The sequence below is a fragment of the Pongo pygmaeus genome, chromosome 5 (genome assembly GCF_028885625.2).
Source record: "Pongo pygmaeus isolate AG05252 chromosome 5, NHGRI_mPonPyg2-v2.0_pri, whole genome shotgun sequence".
NCBI classification, from domain to species: Eukaryota; Metazoa; Chordata; class Mammalia; order Primates; family Hominidae; genus Pongo; species Pongo pygmaeus.
Window position 1 is genome coordinate 169,221,533 of NC_072378.2, and position 22,285 is coordinate 169,243,817.

At 46.4% G+C, this 22,285-nt stretch overlaps 1 protein-coding gene across 2 annotated transcripts in view; it reads left to right on the forward strand.

The window, feature by feature from the left end:
• The window catches only part of SMOC2 (SPARC related modular calcium binding 2), a 221,816-nt gene that overhangs the window by 63,468 nt on the left and 136,063 nt on the right, over positions 1-22,285 (forward strand). For both annotated transcript variants that reach the window (XM_054491950.2, XM_063666865.1), the window contains exons 2-4: positions 3,452-3,623; positions 20,593-20,699; positions 21,878-21,977. In XM_054491950.2, coding sequence (XP_054347925.1) covers positions 3,452-3,623; positions 20,593-20,699; positions 21,878-21,977 — 379 coding nt within the window. The remainder of the gene's footprint in view (positions 1-3,451; positions 3,624-20,592; positions 20,700-21,877; positions 21,978-22,285) is intronic.

The following is a 22,285-nucleotide window of genomic DNA, read 5'->3' on the forward strand; positions in this document are numbered from 1 at the left end:
AAGGAGAAATTTTAAACATGTTAAGATTTGAAGAGTGCTTTTACCTGTTTTGTAAACAGTTTTTGTTCTAATCTTTTTCTTCTGGCCCAAACCCAGTAATTTATTAAGAAGAAACATAGACTATGACTTTGATCCATTGAGTCTGTCTGACTGGTTTTCTAATGTGTGAGCTACTTGGTGTCCACAAAGACACTTCCTGTGTCCTCCCCCCCTCCCCACTTCCTTACCCCGGGCTCCTTGCACCTGTGCAAATAGCACTGCTTCATGGAAATCAAAAGAAATGAGAAACCCCTGCAATTGTGAGGGTTTTTTTTTTATAAAGTCACTCGATGTCCAATTGATTGCATTCTAAATTTAGCAGAGTACTTTTTATCTTGAATTAGTTTTAAGACTCTCAACTGAGTTCTTTTAACACATAGTGAATTCTTTGGAATAGGAATATTTATTTTTCTTGAATGGGCTGTTTATTAATGAACACAACTTAGTTAAAAGCTTATTTTCTTACATGCACTGTCTCCCCTGAAATTTAATTACTATTAAACAGGAGGAAGGGGAGAAACATGTCCATAACCTATGTGTTCTCTTATCCCTGAGAAAGAACACTTCCATTGTTAGTTCCGCACCAGTACATTATCAAGAATTATGGTCAAATTCCAAATGCCTGGATGCTGGGTGCTTTTATTTGAGAAAAAATGTCGAGGCTGTCTCTTTTCCTTCAGAGAAAATGATAATTACAGTGTCTTACCTAAGTCCTCAGCATCTCCTCACTTAGGGTTTCAGGAAATACATAGAGACCACACCTTAAACATAAAAATGAACAGGATTTAGGTTATTCCATCTTTTCATCTACGGTAGAAGACAGCTATTAATAGGGCCGGCCCCTGTTTGAAACGAAGGCACCTGGGTCTCCTACTGAACACACTGCAGGTTCATGTTTTCTTTCTGTTTTTTTTCCCTCTTTCTCGGGTGCAAAGCTGCGCTGCCCTGGCCAGCTGTGTGCTGCAAGAACGAGGCTGTTGAGATCCTCAAGTGCCTGTGAGGCGAGGAATGACTCGGAAACATTTTATAAGATCCAAGCAGTGTCTCAGCGGCTGGAGGACCTTCCCAAGGCACAGCACCCAAAGGTCATGTCTCCCAGGAGCTGCCTGCCCCTGGGGCGCCCCCCACTGCTGGAAGAGCTCAGTGAATGTGTGTTGGTGACGTGAAAAATGTGCTTGAGGCTCATCTGTGGCAGAATTCAACAGAATGTATTTATGTGCCGGCTCTGCCCTCTTCAAGTAAAAGCATACATATTTGCAAACCCTGAAAGGCAATGATTTGTTTTCACTTGCGTCTTAACTAAAATAAACCTGAATCATTTCAGCAGGTGAGCTTATTCTCAGGAAAATTAGAGCATGCTGTTTGAAATGGAACAATTGTGAAAAATAGCTCCTTCTAAGATGGCAAAGGCCCCATCACCTCTGGGTGCCACTCATCTGTCCCTTGGCTCCAGCCTTCATCCCCACATCTGGGCAAGGCCACTGCCAAGTAGCTTTGTGAGCTCCAAAACACACAGGCTTACCTGTTCTTAGCCACACCTGCCGCTGTCACGGTCCTCAGGTCGGGAGCTCTGAGGACCCCGCCTAGATTTCTGGTGAGGTCTGGGGCTCCCCACGGGCCATCTGGCCCCTACAGCATCTTGTGTGCCCTCCCTGGCTTTGAGTCCAGCTTCAGCTTCTGGCTAATCTCTATTTTTAATTCTTTTATCAGTGTGAAGGTTTAAAAAAATTGTATGTGTAATATTGGGCCAATTATTTAAAGTTGATAAATTTCCATTCAAGAAATCACAGATTATGATTCCTTCCACTGCCCATCAAGGTCACCGTAGTTCCTGCAAAACTTGGGTCAAGATTTGTCTTCAAGATAGCAGAGCAGCCCTTTTTAAAAGAACTGAGACTTAACCCACAGTGGTGCTGACAGCCCTATGTGACAATAATATAAAAGTGAGTGCAATTTCCACGGCCAGCCTTGCCAAGTTAGCTCCACTGACACAACCCACCTGGTGATCCACAGCCAAAGAGGGTTACAATGCTGATTAGCTGGGCAAAGCTAACCTTTAAACAGAGCCAGCTGAGATGCAGACTTCAAGGGGGAAAGTTTTGTTAACTTCTCAAGGAATGCAGCATCCTGAGTTGGTGAATTTCTTTTTCCTCTCTTACTGGTAAAGGAGCATGTAGATGAGGGCCCCCCAGCTTCTGCTGAACCTCAACCCTATTTTCCCCCTGCTCAAACTGGAAGAGGGATTGGAGCAGCGCTCTCTTTATCTCCGCAATGTCCCTGGGTGAACAATGCCACAGAGCCCGGCTCATATGCACACCACGCCCAGAGGGCCACGTACTACCATAGCCTATCCTCTGCCAGCCACAGCTCTGTGCGTTTCTTTCTTTCTTTTTGTTAATGCATTGTCTATGCTCTGAATCAAGGAAAGCACCCCCTGGGGCAGGTGATAGTCCGGGGACCAAAGGCCTCTGACAATCCTGTTTGTCCTGGAGCACAGACGCTTCCTCAGGGTCACTTTGAGCTTCACCTTGGTGTCTGGTGTTTCGTCTGGCCTGATAGAGGCCTGGACAGGACAAGTGGCCGGTCAGGAAGTGGCAGGACACTGATGACTTGTCCAAGGAAAACACGCGGGGCCAGCATGCCCAGATCGGAGGCTTCCCTGGGGTCTGGTGAGCTCTGAAGTGTGTGTCAGGCTGTAAAAGAGCAGGAGGGAGATGAAGGGCCTGGGGCCGCCGTGGGAACTGCGGGGCACACATGGCCATTAGGTGATCTCTTTGGCCTGCGGAGAGGATTCCTGGGCCTTAGGCGTTTTCAGAGAAATACACAAGCTTCCTCTGGGCCATGAGGTTGCTCATTCATTCAACAAACATTTATTCAAAGAATAGTCCAGTTGAGGGCATTCTAGTCCAATTGAATATAGATTTCATCTACATTCTCCAAATGTAGATGAAATTGTGTGGCACCATTTAAATCAGGAAGGATCCCTCCCATTTCCAGACAGTGGACATTCCTGATACTTGTCACTTCCAAAAGAATGGTACAGTGTGGTGAATGTGGAGGCAGATTAGTCAATGAATTCACAAATTAAAAGGAAAACATTGCTACTCAGACTTTTAGGGGTAAACTAGGCACACGTGCATCCCCTTCAAAGATCAATGATTCACATGTTTTTCTGTGTCAGATGGCCGATATTGATGTACAGAACTTCCAAATTACCTAGGCTTTTGAAACAGATGATGGCTAAAATGTTCAGAGGTGCACGTGACGCTTCTGGCAGGGGTGAGAACCGGGTGGTGTTATCCCTCAAGCTTTCATTCCCTGACCGTGAAGTGGCCTGAGGCAGCTTTCTGTTTTCTGCTGCTCTGAAGAATGTGTCTTTAAATTTGTCTGGCTTCTTTTTTTCTCCTTTAAGTTTTTGAGAGTGGATCAAGATAAAGACAAGGATTGTAGCTTGGACTGTGCAGGTTCGCCCCAGAAACCTCTCTGCGCATCTGACGGAAGGACCTTCCTTTCCCGTTGTGAATTTCAACGTGCCAAGTGCAAAGACCCCCAGCTAGAGATTGCATATCGAGGAAACTGCAAAGGTAAGCTGCTGTTTGATCATTCGTCCAAAGATGGGTACATCCATCATGAAAACAAATGCAAACATATTTTCGTACTTGATAACTTTTTACATTTACAAACTCGAGTTTATGTTGACATTTTTTTCACAGCATGTAAGGAAGAAGAGTAATTTCTATGAATTTTAAGAGCAGTCTTTTTTCTACTTGTCTAATATTCTTTTCTTAGAATGCCTCATTCCACCATGAAAGAAATTTATCCAAATATTTCAGTTTCTTTCCCCAAAGTCTTCTAAAATTATTCTCAATAAGATTTCTTTCTTTCTCATTTTTCTTTTTAGCAAGTGGGATGTGTACAATAGCAGTTGTGCAGTTTTCAGCAATTTTTTGGTGTTGATTTTATACTTTCAATTTTCCCAATTTAAGAATTCGATTCAGAGTTAAGAGTCTAATGCTTAGAGCCAAGGATTGAAATGCTTCCTACATCAATGAAGGGTTTGATTCAGCAAAAGATGCTGATGTTTCAGAGTTATTTTCAGAAAGAGATTTACCTTCTTTGTCATAGTATCTAGGAAAAAAGACCACAGAGACTAAAAATCCCTTTGAGATGATGTTCTGCATCATCTGGCAATTAGCTTCAGCAATCCTCTTAAATGAAACAAAACAGCAACCACACTGCAGACCAGCACTGTGAGTGCAGTGTCTAGGTCCGTGCTTACCCAGGTGTTGAATAAGCTTGCTCTTCCTTTCATGATGCAACATAATACCAGGTAAACAGATTTCAGTTACTTTTGCAGACGACAAAGGCAGAATTTTGCCATGTTCTTTAGGCCTGAGAGTTCTTCCTACTGACATTATGAAGACGTTCCTATATACAGTCACAAGGATGTTTTGCTCCATAACAGACCGCATGTCCAACAGTGGTCCCAGAACGTTATAATGGAGCAGATATAGAAACCTGTTGGATGGCGCTTGATATTGGCATTGAGATCAAGTAGGGGAAATGACTGATGTTCAGTAATGATGCTGGGACATTCTGTTTTCCATATGAAAAGATAAGTATATAAACGAAGATGTATCTATCATCTAAGTGTGTGTAAGTACACTCTATGATGTTCACACAATGATGAACTTGCCTAAAGGTGTGTATTAGTTTGTTCTCACACTGCTAATAAAGACATACCCAAGACCGGTATGTTTATAAGGAAGGGGGTTTAATTGACTCCTAGTTCTGCACACCTGGGGAGGCCTCAGGAGACTTACAATCATGGCAGAACGGGAAGCAAACACATCCTTCTTCAAATGATGGCAGGAAGGACAAGTGCCAAGCAAAAGGGGGAAAAGCCCATTATAAAACCATCAGATCTCATGAGAACTCACTATCACGAGAACAACGTAAGGGAAGCCACCCGCATGATTAAGTTACCTCCCACCAGGTCCCTCCCATGACACGTGGGGAACTACAATTCAAGGTGAGATTTGGGTGGGGACAGAGCCAAACCATATTGGGGTGATTTCTCAGAATGCATCCCTGTTATTAAGAAACACGTGACTTTACCCAGATTTAGTGCTCTGAAAACAAGGAACAGCATAAACTCCCTCTGGAGCCTTGGTCTTTGCCTGGTGGCAAACCCAACCCCTATGCATTTATCTGCCAGCGGTGTGCACAGACCCCTGATTTAAAGGCCAGACTCCTGTCCACATGCACCTGTGGCTTAGCCCATGACAAACGGCTATTCATTATCAAGGGTTTTTTTTGTTGTTGTTGTTGTTTTTTTTTTCTGAAATTACAGTTTGTTCAAAGTCAGAGTATTTCAGGATGCAGCATTTAAAGGCTACACAAATGCCAGGTATGGGGCACAGTAGGTAGGCAGGTAGATTCTCCAGTAAGAGTCCCTGGGAAGATGATTTCATTATACATCTGAGGGCACAAGAGAGAATGGTGCTGTGGAGCTTAAAGTCCCGTTCTGGTTTTGCAGTCAGATGCTGTTTCTAAAGTGTTTATCACATGATGGTGTTATCCTCCCCTCATGCTGGGGGAGTCATGAAGACCCCAGGACAGAAGCCCACTCAGAGGGTCCTATGAGGACCGACAGGAGGGCCCAAGAGGGAAGTAGGTGGAGCCGGGCTGGCAGGGCTGAGTGCTGGATCCCGGAGTTTGCACTCTACTGTGGGAAATGGAAAGATACAGGAAGTCGTGGGTAGAACAGGGATGGATGCAAATTGCTGTTCTGCATGGCGCATGCTTCCCTGAGCTCACCAGGCTGCCCCATCTCAGCACCCGCCTTGTGCCTTTGTCCAGGGGTGCCAGGCCCCAGCATCACCAGCACGATTGCAGTGAGTCTTGCTGTGCTGAAGCCCTGGCATGCTTTAGAAAGGACCACAATGGAGGGGTGAGCTACTTTCAAAGGGAAAATGGAACTTTAATTCACTCATTAACCTCAATATACTACTGAGATTGCAAGGAACAAAATGCAGTAAAAAATTATTTGATTCATACTTTAAATAAATGAAGTGCAGTGGCAGTATCATAGCTGAATCCCAAACACAAAGTTTAAAATGCTGACATGAACTTAGTGGGACAGGTTTGGCAACCACAGCGTGTGGCCTGGGATGGTCGCTGCCAGCTCATGGAACCCACCCCAGACCTCAGGATCCATTTCAGAGAGCTGGGCTCTGGACACTCATCTGTTTGAAACAGCTCTCGGGGACTCTGGAAAACCACTTTCTATGGCCTGAGGGAGTGCCAGCCCCTTCTAGAAACAGCTAACATCTGGTGATGATGCCACACATTGACCCTCCAGTGTACCAGTGCGCTGAGACGCTGACTCCATCTAACTTTAGCCCAAATAATAGCTGGTGATGAACGTACACACTGACCCTCCAGTGTACCCGCACACTGAGGAGCTGACTCCATCTAACTTTAGCCCAAATAATAGCTGGTGATGAACGTACCCATTGACCCTCCAGTGTATCCGCACACTGAGGAACTGACTCCAACTAACTTTAGCCCAAATAATAGCTGGTGATGAACGTACCCATTGACCCTCCAGTGTACCTGCACACTGAGGAACTGACTCCAACTAACTTTAGCCCAAATAATAGCTGGTGATGAATATACACACTGACTCTCCAGTGTACCCGCACACTGAGGAGCTGACTCCATCTAACTTTAGCCCAAATAATAGCTGGTGATGAACGTACCCATTGACCCTCCAGTGTACCTGCACACTGAGGAACTGACTCCAACTAACTTTAGCCCAAATAATAGCTGCTGATGAACGTACCCATTGACCCTCCAGTGTACCCGCGTGCTGAGGAGCTGACTCCATCTAACTTTAACCCAAATAGATAACAACAACACTTGGAAAATGTGTGAAAGTGAAAGATCTATATATATACAAATTTCATTGTGTAGAAAAAATAGTTTAAAGTTATTTACAACACAGATGTGAAATATCTTTCTATAAAAAGTCCCCAAAAGTAAAGACAACATGATTAAAATTGAAAGCACTTGACATTCTTTCACTGAATTATATACTTCTATGCACTATTTACATTAAAACACACATTGAAACTTTGACTATAGTAGCAGCAATAGCTGCTCCAGCTTTCTTTGTGGTGCAGGGAAAATAGAATATGCCATTTAAAATAAATGATGTTTTGTAAATGACTGATTTATTTTTTTTCTCTAAGCATCTATTCTTATCTCAAGGAAAAGGAAAATAATTTGTTGAATCGAATGTACCTGAAGTTCTACAGTTCTATATCACTATTTTGTCCTTACAGGTTTTTTTTTCTTAGTAGACATTTAGGTTTCAGTAAACTGTACATTATTTTAGTTTTAATTCCCTTGGTGAAAACTTGGATGAAATATCTTAGATTCATACAATGGGAGACACTCACACACACAAATACACACACATATACACACTCACATAAACACACACAAACTCTTAGTTTATTCAAGTGGACAACTGATATTTACTGAGCAGCTTGGTTCTATGTGATTCTAAAACTTTATGATCAATTTGCTTCAACCTGATTCTTTCAATAAGTCCTGACATTTACTTGATATTAATACATTCGGTAAATTGGCGTTTTCTTCTTACTGAATGATTCCTTGAAGAGCGCTGAGGCTGCGAGTGAGTCCGTGCTGTTCTCCATCAGATAACCTCTCAGGGAGCTCGTCTCTTTATTTGATTCAGTTCAGCACTGGGTGCCCCATAACTCAGGGACTCTGTAAAAATCTTTGTCCCTGGCAGCATCCTCCAGATGGGAACTGACTGGCCTGCTTCTAGCACTGGAAACGGTTTCACATGAGATTTTCAATAGGATCCCGGATGCTCCCAACACCCGGCCTGTCTTCAGACTCTCCTATGAGGTGGACGGCTGGGGCCCTACGGGGTGGCAGGACACCTCCCTCTACACAAGGGCCAGCCATGGGGCACACAGCAGGGTGCACAGGGGGCCCTCATGGGACTTCTCCAGAGCCCGGTGGTGCCTACTTCGTGGGGTCATAAGCACAGGACCCCAAAGTGCTGACCCCACCCAGCTTCCCTAGCCTGCCCCAATGCTGCAAATTTGTTTACTCTGCATCTGAGAAAGAACAAGTCAGTCTGTTTCTTTGGAGACCAGCTACTCCTTTAAGAAGCATCTTTCAGGCTCAAGGACACACGTCACCCACCAAGAACCGTGTGTCTCCTTCCACGTTTTGCCTCCTTCCACTGCTGATACTCTACTGCTAGAAGTCTTGCTTCATTGGCTAGGAAGGACAGTGGTGCCTTGGACAACTGTCCAGGGATAACGTGATTTCCAGCATGCTTCGCCCGGGAAACCGCATGGCCATGGGTTATGGAAAGTCGGCGTGGAGCCAGGTACATGGCTTGAAGGAAGCATGTTCTTCTTTCCTTCGTGTCTGACCGATGTGTGTGAGACTCACACTGGAGAAAGACTCAGGTGTGATTTGATGCCTTGGCTGTAGTTATAAATCTCAGCTATCTGTGCTGAGAACAGAGAAAGAATTTAAGAATAAATTTAAATATCAGATGATGTACTCTTCAGAGAAGTTTTTACCAGTGATTGCCTATGAAGTCTTAGCTTGTGGAAACAAGCGCTATAGAAGTGGGGAGGTCACAGCACCTCATTAAACTTGGAATTTCATGTTCCCTTTCCTTGCTGTGTTCCCTAGATAACTCCAGTCGGATATTCCCTTGAAAGGCTGCGAAGAAGCCTCCGCTTTAGCCGCAGCCTTTGAGATGAGCATGTGAGGGATTTCTTAGACAAAGGAGGGAGGATGGTCGGTCCATCTCTCTGGGTGGAAGCTCGACACCTGTGGTCCTCTCTGGCTCATGGGCTTTTCAGGTGTCTCCCCAGCATGTGACTTCGGATCTTTGCCATACCCAGCTGCAGGGTCACAGTGACATTCTCTTTGGACAGGGAGAACAAATGTCAATTAAACACAGATGTCCTTTTTGGTAATATCCTTGTTAGTTTACTTGTACCTGCATCTAAGCTAATTTTTCTGGATGATTATTTCAATAGGAATTCTCATTTATGTTACTGAAGAAGTTTTATACCATAAATTATGACACACAAACAAATATAAGGGAGAAGTAGGCAAAAATAAAATGTACCTAACCAAAGTAGGTCTCACTTAAATCTAAAGGATTCTATTGGAAAGAATGCACAGACACCTGTAGTCTTCAAAATCTCGTGTGTGTGGTGCTGCAGCTGCCAAGGCAGCAAACGTTAAAATCAGTCTGAGGAGAGTGCTCACCGTGCATTATAGATCTTGAAATAACTGGGTGTCATGGTCCTCTGATAGTCTAGATTTGGATGTGGGGCTGGGCTCGGAGAGGCTCCATCTGCTTTCCGCCCACGTGTTGCCTCCAGTTAAGTCTGTTCCCTGCTGGGGGCTGCCTTTAAAAAGAGGCTCCTGCCTCCCGTCTGCAGTTGGAGTTTTCCTAAAGAAGCAGCCTTGCACCTGCATCCTGGCTTGTGGCGGAAGACGGGCCTTGCCCTGAGGGGCCGACTCCTTCCTAGGCCTCGCCCTGAGGGTCCTGCTCCTTCCTCTAGGCTGTCACACTGTTAGTCACTTACACACTCATCCCAGCATCCAGCTTGTCCCAGTGCTGCAAACGCAGCAGTAGCGGCTCCCGGGGAGCAGGAGCAAAACACTGAGCCCAGGACGGGTGAGAACAGACACGGGGCTTGGTGTCTACTCAGCAAATTGTGCTTCTGTTTCCCTCTAAGAGTATAAATATTGCACATTCCACAACAAAACCCACGTTGAGAATTTTCTTTCCTGAAGGTAAAAGAGGGAGCACAGGATTGTCCCTTTAGATCATTCATGTAATACAAAGAAACCTCCAGGTTTTCTTGACGTGATTCCTGGAGTGGGTGTTGGCTAGTGTAGCACAGTGTCGCCTCAGCACATATGAGCCTGCGTCTGTCTTTAGCATTTTGGGGGCATTTTTACATTTTTGGTGGGTGATAGTTCTATAGGCCTGTCTCTTTTGGATGTACTATTTGGAAACAACAAATAGTTTAGTCCATGTTCGATTAAATTCGATTTAAATGTTTTGCACACTTCACATTGTGATCTAACTGTTGACCTTGAATAGAACTGCAGTGGTTTACACTGATGCATTTTTCTCATATTTTCATAGAAATTAGTGGAGTTTGTGTTTTCAGAACTCTGCACACACATTAATATTTTTCTTTTGATCTGAGACTTTTAGGGCTGTCTTTCTTTTCAACAAAATCTCTGGCATTCCATAGAAAAGCCAAAAAAAAAAAAAAAAAGTCAAATGCCAGGAGAACTTGGAACTATTTTGAGATTTCTGGAAACAGATATTGGACAAAAGCAGCTTCCTTGGAGATCTGAGGACCAAGAGCTTCTGAACAGGCGAGTCCAAGTGAAGGGAACTTGGTGACAAAGGCTCTAACATCCACCCGTCACTCTGGGCATCCGTCTCCGAGGCTGCACAATGACCTCAGCAGCCCTCAGCAAAGCGGGTGGGACTCAGCCAGCATCTGGCACACATGAGGCCCACGGCGCAAGAAGTCCACAGGTATCACAATCAGATTCGAATCTCCACAAGATGAACACACATGCTGTTATTAAGATTATTAGGCGGGCAGATCATGAGGTCAGGAGACCAGCCTGGCCAACATAGTGAAACCCCGTCTCTACTAAAAACACACACACACACACACACACACAATAGCCAGTCGTAGTGGCGGGTGCCTGTAATTCCAGCTACTCAGGAGGCTGAGGCAGAGGAATCCCTTGAACCCGGGAGGTGGAGGTTGCAGTGAACCGAGATCGTGACATTGCCCTCCAGCTTGGCGACAACAGTGACACTCCGTCTAAAAAAAAAAAAAAGGTTACTGCCACGATGAGGTTTAGAGACTGTTCTTTCCGCTGGTGAACCCCTGGAGTGATACACTCAGAAGTTTCCTCCCAAGGCCAGGTGGCGATTGTAACAGGAATCTAACTGTCGGTTTTGGGGCCGCTCATCCAAGTTCTCTGCGCCATGACAAGGCGTTTCGTGTCAGCACTTCCCGGGAAAAGCTCCTTTCTTCAAGATTGCCCCAGACAGTCGGCTGTGAGGCCTGGCCCTGAGGCCTGTCTGCGGCTGTCTCTCCAGCATTCTCTGCAGCTTTTGCAGAGCTGGGGTGGGGTGGGGATCACTCTGCCCCTGTGGCCGGCGGCGCCGTGGCCTGGCTGTGAGGCCCAGCAGGCGTTTGGGGTGGCACCTTCCCAGGTCTTCTCAAGCCTCCTCACGCCTGCTCCTGATGCTTCCAGAGAGGAACAGCGGGCAGGAGTGTCTCCGGGAGGAAAGCCAGGTGGCTTCACGCCTGATGTGGGTCGAGGTGCGGCTCCTTCCACTTCCCAGCGTGGACCTGAGGGGCTGCCCCTGCCGGGGGAGCAGCTTTACCATCCTTTGAATCAGCAGCGAGAGCTCTCGGGCTCCGAGGCCAGGCGCTGCCTAAGAAGCCGGAGCCGTGGGCGTCTCACACTCCAGAGGAACCAGGCCTCCCCGTGGGGCTCCGTCCACGCGCTCTGCTCCTTCTGTTGCAGTTTTCCTGAAAGCACAGCATTAGCCCCTGCGGCCCGCGGCTTCTTCTCAGCACCTGTAGGGAGGAGGACCCTGCCTTTTCCTCAGCTGGGGCTGGGCAGGCTCTGCCGGGTGAGGCGCTGGCAGCACGTGGGAACCCCCTGTGGGGGTGAAATGCAGGGGCCTGGGCGGTGGAGGGGCCTGGGCAGTGGAGGGCGGGCTCTGCAGGTGTCCCGATGCCCAGCCCAGCTCCAGACTCTCAGGGCCACAAGCTGAGGGCGCCGCAGCGCGAGCCCGGGCCAGGGCGCTCTGGCCTCCCGTCTCTAGAACAAGAAGCCGGCTCAGAGAAACCCAAAGAATTCTTTCTCTCTGGAGGTTTTCCCATCACATGAGTGTTTCTGTCGAGCTCTTCCTCGTACTCAGTGGCCTAGAAACAGGCCAGAGAGCTCCGCACCTGCCCGTTCCTCGGAATTCCACGGCCTCGCCTTGGAGGAAGCGGGAGTCGCGACGTCCCCATGAGGCTCCTTCACCCCCGCACAAGCGCCCGGGGCCGGAGTGTCGCCCGGCTATTAGGCAGCATTGACCTGTTCCATTTTCCTCCGAGAGACGGGCATTTCCACGAAGGAAATCTGTGCGGGGGTGTGAGTGTGAAAATGTGAATGTGTGAGAGGGCGTTTCTGTTGCATGTGTGTATGCGTGAGGTGTGTGTGCATGAGTGTGAATGTTCATGTGCCTTGAGTGTGCATGCGTGATTGCGTGTATGCTTGTGTGTGAATGTGTGCATGAGTGTGCATGTGTGACTGTGAGTGTGAATGTGAGTGTATTCATGTGCCTGTGAGTGTACATATGTGTGAGTGTGCATGTGTGTGAATGTGTGTAAATGTGCATGAGTGTGGATGTGTGAGAGCATGTGTATGCTTGTGTGAGTGTGCATGTATGTGACAGTGTGCATGTATGTGTGTGAATGTGTGTTCATGTGTGTGTACATGTATGACTGAGGGTGCATGTATGAGAGTGTGTATGCTTGTGTGGGTGTGTATGTATGGAGAGTGTGCATGTGTGTGAATGTGTGAATGCATGAGCTTGCATGTGTGTTATGCTTGTGTGAGTGTGCATGTGTGTGAGTGTGCATGTATGCGACTGTTCATGTGCATGTGTGCATGTGTGAAAGCATGTGTATGCTTGTGTATGAATGCATGTTTATGTGTGCATGAGTGTGCATGCGCGTGTGTGTCTCCTTGTGTATGAATGTGTTCATGTGTCTGAGCATGTGTGAGTGTGTGTATGCGTGCATGTGAGTGAGCATGAGTGTGTGTATGTGTGCATGTGAGTGAGCATGAGTGTGTGTATGCGTGCATGTGTGTATGCATGCATACATGTGTGAATGAGTGCATGTGTGAGCATGCCTGTGTGTGTATGCGTGCATGTGTGTGTATGCGTACGTGTGTGTACCCATGCGTGCCTGTGTATGCATGCATGTGTGAGCATGTGTGTGTATGTGTGCATGTGAATGTGTGTGAGTGTGTATGCATGCATGTGTGAGCATACATGTATGCATGCATGTGTGAGCATACATGTATGCATGCATGTGTGAACATGTGTGTGAACGTGTGTGTATGTGTGCATGTGTGAGCATGCGTGTGTGCATGTGTGAGTATACGTGTGTGTATGTGTGCATGTGTGTGCATGTGTGTGTATGCATGCATGTGTGAGTGAGAGTGTGTATACGTGCATGTTCATGTGCGTGCATGCATGTGTGAGTGAGCATGAGTGTCCGTGATTCTTTCTGTGCCCTGGGCTCCTGGGCCAGGTGCTTATCCCTGGCTCCACCCTTTCCAGGTTGGATTTCCTTCTTTCCACAGACACGGTTATCAGAAGCAACTTCAATCAGATTTGTGCTTGTGTCTTGCAGAAACTCTACCCAGAGTATGTTTACCTTAACTCACTTACGGTATTTTAACACGTCTGATGTTTGGGAGCACCCTTCCTCACAGGCTGGGGTAGACATAACAGGAGGTTCAGGGCCTTCAGTCTCATGTGCAGCCGTGATCAGAAACACAGCCGGACGTTCCTAGAACATTGCACATCCAAAGGGCCTCTCCTCGGTTTGCTTTAGCGGCACCACCAAACCGAAGGCACCAGCTCATCAGCAGAGCAGGGGCCTCTCCGCACAGCCTAGGGAGCTTCTGCCCTCTGGAAGGTTCTAGTCAGCCTTCCTGCAAAGGATTTAGTGACCATTTACACAATCATCCATTTCGATCTGTTGAAAATCACTGTTATTAATTTTCATAGAGATGGGCATGATCTGTGGTTTCTTGTATAAATATTATAAAGGCTGTCTGAATACTGTAATATAGTCTTGCAATAGTTTGCAGTTTCTCTTAACTTTTCTCTTTACAATTTGGCAATCTCAGTTATATATTTAGGGATTTCCTATATAATTTTGTTTTTGCCTTTATGCATTTAAAAAGAGAATACTTATGTAAAACGAAAATGTTGTTCCTGTCTCCCTTAGCTCTGAAATAGTGTCGTTCTGATCATGGTTGAGGGAAGGTTGGACGGATGCGCTAGTCTATTGCTGCGGGGATGAAAATGTTGTTCCTGTCCCCGTTAGCTCTGAAATAGTGTCGTTCCGGTCATGGTTGAGGGAAGGTTGGACGGATGCACTAGTCTGTTGCTGTGGGGATGAAAATGTCGTTCCTGTCCCCGTTAGCTCTGAAATAGTGTCGTTCTGGTCATGGTTGAGGGAAGGTTGGACAGATGCACTAGTCTGTTGCTGTGGGGATGCATTGTGCTGCTTTTGCTGGCCAAGGGCTGCAGATCACTGGGGTTGGGGGCGCTTATCACAGCACTTCATCTACATTAAGATATCAGGATGGAAAAGAATACTTCAGTTCTGCTGGAGAGTGTTGCAGCACGGCATTCTTAGTTTTTCTGACTCTGGCCTTCAAAATTACGGGTGGGTAAAATACTACAACTTTTAAAACACAGTGTCTGCCTTCATTTGATGCCAAAATCAATAAAAGCCATGCCACTCTGAGGGCTATCATTGCCGTGGCCACTACAAAGGCACCATATGTGTCCTCTGCCTGGCTACCATTTGCTCGTTCAGCCCATGGCGTTCCCACACCAGCCCCGTCCCGGCCAGCCCTGCACTGGGTCATGGGGAGATGGCAGTGCAAGCTGAGCCTGAACCTGAAGAGTTTACATGGCGGTGGCCATAATCACAGCCATTCAGTGACCTTGTGAGATCCAGAGTCAGAGCATCTGTTGACCAGAAACATATCCAGCTAGCTGCTCCTTCCATATCGATGAATGAGACACTACAGTCCTTACCTGTGTCCCAGAGTTCTCTGCCTATTGCAGTAGGAAGCTGAGCAGCATCAGTCTTGAGATACCATCTCTGGTGTAGACCAAAGCATCTTGGAAGACCAACAGGAAGAGTTACTTTGATTCACTTTTGCCTAGCTTAGTGTGTTTATGTTCTTCTATTCTGTTACCGAAAGGAGTCCCTGAGAGAGGAACTCTCTGGGCTTAGGACTACCAAATTCAGCATCACCTGTGAAGATCACTGTTTCATGGCCCTGTTTTGAAAAGTTTTCTCAAAGATCCCTTTTAACTGTTCCTTTTAATTGTTGCTCTCCAGAATTCTCTGTAAAATGTTCAGCAAAGCAGTCTCTGCTGATTCTTGCCTAATCCTGTTTTGAGAGATTCTAGCAAAGTAGGGAATTATTTGCTTTCCGTTTAAAAGAAAACACTCATCATAAGTAACCATTATAAAACACTGCTATTCATTTCTACTGTGTAGTGAGCATCACATTGTAATGGTTTCCATGACATACCTTTTTTTTTTCTTTTAAGACGGAGCCTCGCTTTGTCACCCAGGCTGGAGTATGGTAGCACGATCTCAGCTCACTGCAACCTCCACCTCCCAGGTTCAGGTGATTCTCCTGCCTCAGCCTCCTGAGTAGCTGGGATTACAGGTGCCCACCACCAAGCCTGGCTAATTTTTGTATTTTTAGTAGAGATGGAGTTTCACCATGTTGGCCAGGCTGGTCTCGAACTCCTGACCTCAGGTGAACTACCCGCCTTGGCCTCCCAAAGTGCTGGGATTACAGGCGTAAGCCACTGTGCCCAGTCTCCATGACATATCTTGATACGTAAACAAGCTTGTAATCTGATTGGAGCCTATTTTGTTTTGTAACTGAGAGAGAGGAAATATCGCCCAACAGGTAGAAATAAATTGCTTGCAAAATTAACTATCATTAACCAAAAATTCATCAAAATATTTCTGTTAGGGCTGGGCGTGGGGGCTCATGCCTGTAATCCCAGCATTCTGGGAGGCAGGAGGATTGCTTGACACCAGGAGTTCAAAACAAGCCTGGGCAACAAATCAATACCCCATCTCTACAAAAATTAAAAAATTAGCCAGTCATGGTGGCGCCTGTCTTCCCAGCTACTGGGGAGGCTGAGGTGAGAGGATTCCTTGAGCTCAGGAGGTTGAGGCTGCAGTGAGCTGTGATGGCACCACTGCCCTCCAGCCTGGCTGACAGAGACCCTGTCTCTAAAGCAAAACAAAACCTGTTGTTAGTGATGCCTTGCTAAGCAGTGATGAATTCTTTATTTACAAAGTCCCGGCTCTGCAGGTAAGAGCAAACATTTTCTAAAAATATATGACAAAATTCACATCAGAAAGTTTTTATTTGGTCCAGTAAAAAGTGACTAAATTCTTCAATTAGAAGGAGATTGACAATTTTATTTAAAGTGTTAATATTATAATTTCCAGCTAAGATGTTTTTCTTTGAGGTAGATATTGATTATAGTAATATAATACTATGAGCGAAAGTACTATGAAACCATTTCATCCAAGTCAGATGGTTACAACAATTTAACGAAGACAAAATAAATTCTGAGTGGATGGGGGAATCAAAACGCTTGTCTCTGTTGGCTGGACATACAGCGGTTTAGCACTGTGGCAGACAGCAGGCATTCCCTCCCTAAGTTAAATGCAGAACTGCCATGTGAACCATCATTTCTACTCCATCATTGGCTGGACATACAGCGGTTTAGCACTGTGGCAGACAGCAGGCACTTCCTCCGTAAGTTAAATGCAGAACTGCCATGTGAACCATCATTTCTACTCCATCATTTCTACTTTTTACCCAAAAGACTTGAAAACAAGCGTTCAAACAAAAATTTACATCTGAATGTTTATAACAGCATTATTTACAATAGCCAAAAGATCCTAAGTGTTCATCCACGAGTGAATGAATAAACAAAATATGGTCCATCCATTCAATAGAATATTATTCAGCCATAAAAAGGAACATAGCTCTGAAACATGCTGTAACATACATAAACCTTGACAACATCACGCTAAGTGAAGGAAGCCAGACACAGAAGGATACCTTGTGTGTGATTACATTGATGGTGTAGACATGCATGAACATACGTACATGAACCTTGAAATCAACATGCCAAGTGAAGGAAGTCAGACACAGAAGAATACCTCATGTATGATTACACTGATGCACCATCTCTGGTGTAGACATACATCAGCACACATACATGAACCATGAAAACATCACGCTAAGTGGAGGAAACCAGGCACAGAAGGATACCTCATGTATGATTACACTGATGCACCATCTCTGGTGTAGACATACATCAGCACACATACATGAGCCATGAAAACATCACGCTAAGTAGAGGAAGCCAGGCACAGAAGGATACCTCGTGTGTGATTACATTGACAGGAAATGCCCAGAATAGGCAAATTTGTAGAGACAGAAGGTAGATGGATAGTTCTAGGGGTTGAGGTGAGGGGGAAATGGGGAATGGCAGCTTAATGGGCACAGAGTTTTCTTTTGGGAATGAGGAGAATGTTCTGGAACTAGGCCGAGGTGGCAGTTGCCCAACACTGTGAATGTGCTAAATGCCACTGAATTGTTCACCTTAAAATGGATAAGATGGTAAATTTTATGTTATGTGTAGTCATACAGTAATTGTTTTTTTTTGAGACAGAGTCTTGCTCTGTCCCCAGGCTGGAGTGCAGTGGCGCAATCTCGGCTCACTGCAACTTCTGTCTCCCAGGTTCAAGTGATTCTCCTTCCTCAGCCTCCTGAGTAGCTGGGAACACAGGCGCCTGCCCCTACGCCCGTCTAATTTTTTTTTTTTTTTTGTATTTTTAGTAGAGAAGGGGTTTCACCATGTTAGCCAGGATGGTCTTGATCTCCTGACCTCGTGATGCGCCCACCTCAGCCTCCCAAAGTGCTGGGATTACAGGCATCAACTACCGCACTCAGCCATCGTACAGTAATTTAAAAAATTATGTTGCTTATGTTCTGGGGATTTAATAATCAAACAGTTAAACATAAAGTGTTCAGAGTGGAATCTCAACAAGGCCGTTAAACAGTTAGGGCTCTGCTTAATTTTTAACTCAACCAAAGAATCATACAGAGTAAAAATATGTTAAGGAGAGAAATTTATCATCATCTGTAATAAGTTTTCCAGGGGACAGTGTTGAAGCATCCTATTCCATTCTTTCAAAGCGATTAAAAAGTTGGAAAGTTGGAAATAGTTTAATTTTGAGGGTGTGTTTAATATTTTGATTTTTATAAAGAGGGGCATTTAATTCAGTCTAAGATGTGTCTGTATCAAGCATATAATGGCTTAGAGTGATATTGAGAACACACGGGGGCCATGACTATTTCTGAGCCCTCATTCTCTGGCAATTTTGTGCCTCTCGGTAGAATGGACCTCGTCGGATGCTGTTCAGGCACTTCTCTGTAGTAAAGATCTTGAACCTGATTTAACACGAGATATCCAGAATAAGGAATAGCAAATCTGTGGAATAAGCCGCAACCCTGTAGCAGTTTTACTTCATAAGATGACTGCAGGTTTATTTTGAGTGAGGATTCATGCAGGCCTTGTAATTTCATGCTAAGTCTTAATTGTTTCCTATGACTAAATAGTCTGCCAGAGGCTAGATGTAAACTTGGAATTTAATATTCTATTAAACCCAAGAGCTGCAGATTTCAGAACTATCTGACCAGTGGCAAATGTGAAGTCTTTAAAAGAAGTCCACGCCAAGAATGGAGCCCACAGGAGTTTGGAAAACTTAGCTTTCTTGGCATGTTCCGTGATGGCTCAAATATTAGACCTAATTTATAGCTCCATCTGTACCTCGTGGAGACCTCGCAAGCTGGAACTAATATCACTTTTCCTTTTTAGACAGTCAAAACCACAGGTTATACTAAAAAACGAGGACAGAAGTCCAGCAAAGCAGTGATTTCTCCTCAGCTGAAACACAGACTGCATTAAAACCACATGTTGCTGAGTGCTGGCTGGCCAGGCCAGACTTTAGAATAAAGCTGAAGGCACGAAGCTGGGATGGATGGAGGAGCGTTTGCTCAGATGTGTAGGCCCGTAATGCTCCATGCAGCATGTGGCCGGTGGTTCTGCAAAAGCCAGAGAGGCCCTGGAGCATTGTTAGAGGCAGAGCCTGCAGGAGCCCGCTGTGACGGGGGGAGCCCAGGGCTGGTAATCGGACCGCATTTTGCCATAGCCAGCACTTTAACTACCAGGGAGTCAAAAAGTCACCATCTGAAGACGGAAATGAACAACATTTGAAGAAGAGTCCTTGGAGTCGAGATGGCCTTTGTGCTCTCTCAAGATGTAGGCACTTGTGATTGAAATCTGGAAATACTTTTTTAAAAAAAGGAAAGCCATTTTTTCAAGTTTTAAAATTCAAATGAGCTATATCGTGTGATGGTCCCAAGAAGTAAAGCATGCACGTGTGTTCTGCTTCCGGGTAGGCGGCCCATGGCAGCCAACATGACGTCCTCTCCTGTGGTGGGAGGCTGTTCTTAGGACAAGCCTTTTCCCCCTGGGGGCACCGAAAGATGGGCCTGGTTGGTGCTGGGCTCAACAGCTTTCACTCCCTAGGCTGGAAGGCTGAGAGTAGCTTCAGTAAGCAACCGACTTTTTGGTCCTCACGTGTCTTAACCCGGCCCTGATTGTGCAGGTTAGGGAGAAACAAGGCCTGCTCGTGGCACACACGGATCCTGCATTACTGCCTTTCATGTCTCTGTATTTCCGAATTAGTTTTTTTCCACAGTGAGCTCAGTATGCCTGGAAGTCTAAAGACTTTTCCAGTTTTGCTCATCCTTGGGGTGTCTTCTTAAGTAGTAGCAGTGACATTGCGCCTTCTGTGAAATCTGTGTTGTTGGGACAGTGGGATGTGGAGCATCTGGGGCAGAGGACGAGGCTTTCTAACAAGACCTGACCCTTTTATCCACCTGACAGTCAGATTTCCATGTGAAGATGGAAGAGGCAGGACAGGAAACAGAGAAAAGGGATGAGCCACACTCTCCTCTCAGGCTGGTCTCAGTGGGACTGTGCCCTGGGCTGCAGCTGTGGTTGGAAGTCCCACCCCGTGCGTCCCCTCGGTCAGTTCCCTTTGGTCTGTTTTTAACGGTGGCATCTAGCCCTGCCCACCCTTTGCCCCTGGACTTGATCCTGGTGTGTTCAGGTGGACATCCTTGAATCTGAGGACAGCCTACCTGCGTCCCACCAGACAGCTGGCGTTTTCCCCATTTTCAGGAAGCAGGGGCCACCTGTTTCCCCAGGGATAAGCTAGGAGGCCTTCCTGGGCCTCAGTGTTCTTACTCACTCAATGTGGAGAATGGTCCTGCCCTTCCCGCCCCTGGGCCTCGCATCAGATAGGACCAGGCCTGCATGTGACAGGCACCTGCCCTTCTTCTGAGGCTCCCTTTGCTGAGAGCTCAGCTGCCTACGAAGCCCCTTCCAGCCTCCAGGTCCTCAGCACTCCTGCCTGACTCATGCCTTCACATCTTTCAATGTTCCTATCTGTTCTATCTTCTTCCCGTTGCATAACCGCTCCTCTGCCCTGTTCTTCCCTACAGATGTGTCCAGGTGTGTGGCTGAAAGGAAGTATACCCAGGAGCAAGCCCGGAAGGAGTTTCAGCAAGTGTTCATTCCTGAGTGCAATGACGACGGCACCTACAGTCAGGTTACCAGCCTTGCTTGGGAGGTTCTGCACCTGCGCAATTAGGGAGGGAGATGTGGAGCGGGTGTGGGGAGAAGGCAGGTGAGGGGGAGCCGAACAGAAGAAGCAGCGGGTTTGTTCTCTGGGGAAATCAGCCTTCTGCATTTTAGAAGTTAATTCATAATGAGCCTACTTGGCCTAAATAGACACATAAATGAAGGTGTGTGTTTATTTCTTAGTTGGTGCAGGCATTTATATCATTGCTGCTGTCATTCACACTTTCATTACTATGAATTTAGCACAGGAAGCTTCCTTAGTGAGGCCAATTAGACCATGCTAACCTGGCTTGCAGCTTAGAATTTAATTTTAGTTTGATTTTCATTACGGGGAGCACACACTAAAAGTTGTGTCTGTGCCAAGAGTGAGCTCCTGGATCATTCATTCCAACCTGACGGGCCCACAGACATGGAGCTGAGCCAAGTCAAATTCATGTTGTCAGCCAAAGGCACTGTTGAGAAAGTCAGCCAGCTCTCCGTTTTGAGTGTGTCAATGCTGTTAACTCCTTATTAAGGAAAAACAAAGTACTAACATACAATGCTAACTGGCACAGCAGCAGAAAGAACAGAAAAAACAGCACGGGTTCTGCCCTTTGACATGCCTGGGGCCCATTGGGTGATGATGTTAGTTCTGTGTGTTTACATCATCGTTTGGCCTTTGAGAGACAATGAGGGAGAGAACAAGAGAGAGAGGAACTGGAGCTGAAGGAACAGGCTGTTCTGGCTGTGGTTGCAGGGGGAGCGGGCGGTGCAGGCTGCAGAGTGAACACTAAAGAGGCCAAGGTTGCTCTCCTGGCTCTACAGTGGGGAGCTCCTGACCTTCCCGGGCCTCAGTTTCCCCATTCATAAGATGAGGGCTAGGGCTCCATCTGGAAGGTGGTGAGGATTAGTGACTTCACAGGTAAGGTGTCCAGCACACACTAGCAGTCAGTAAAGTGCTGATTTGGGCCCCTTTTATCTCTAAAACCCTGGGGTCAAGACCTGCACACTTTCTATACCGAGGACTGAAATGCAGCCACAGAAGTAGCTCCGGGTATCCCAGGACCCTGTCTGAGCCACTGCCGCAGAAAGCAGAGTGGGCCTCGCAGCCATGAGGTGCTGCGCCACGGGCCCGGGAGGGCTTACCCGTCCTGTGCTCTCTCGCAGGTCCAGTGTCACAGCTACACGGGATACTGCTGGTGCGTCACGCCCAACGGGAGGCCCATCAGCGGCACCGCCGTGGCCCACAAGACGCCCCGGTGCCCGGGTAGGTCTGACGTGCCTTTCCAAGTGGAAGGCTTGAAGGGAATTGGTTTGCCATTTCTTCTCATCATCTTCCCTGGGTTTACTCATCATTCAGAGGGAAATCCAGTTTGGCCGGCATTGTGAGCCACAATGGGAAGAGATCTCGTCACTGACAAAGCCTACGTTTTAGGGAGCCCTTGTTTTTAAGAGGGGAAGGGCGAAGCTATGTGAATGTATGCATATGGCTGGAGGCCAGCTTACTAAAGGAAGATAGCACTGCGTCTGATCATGATGGGTTATGATGATTCAGGTCCCTTAAGTGTTTAAAAT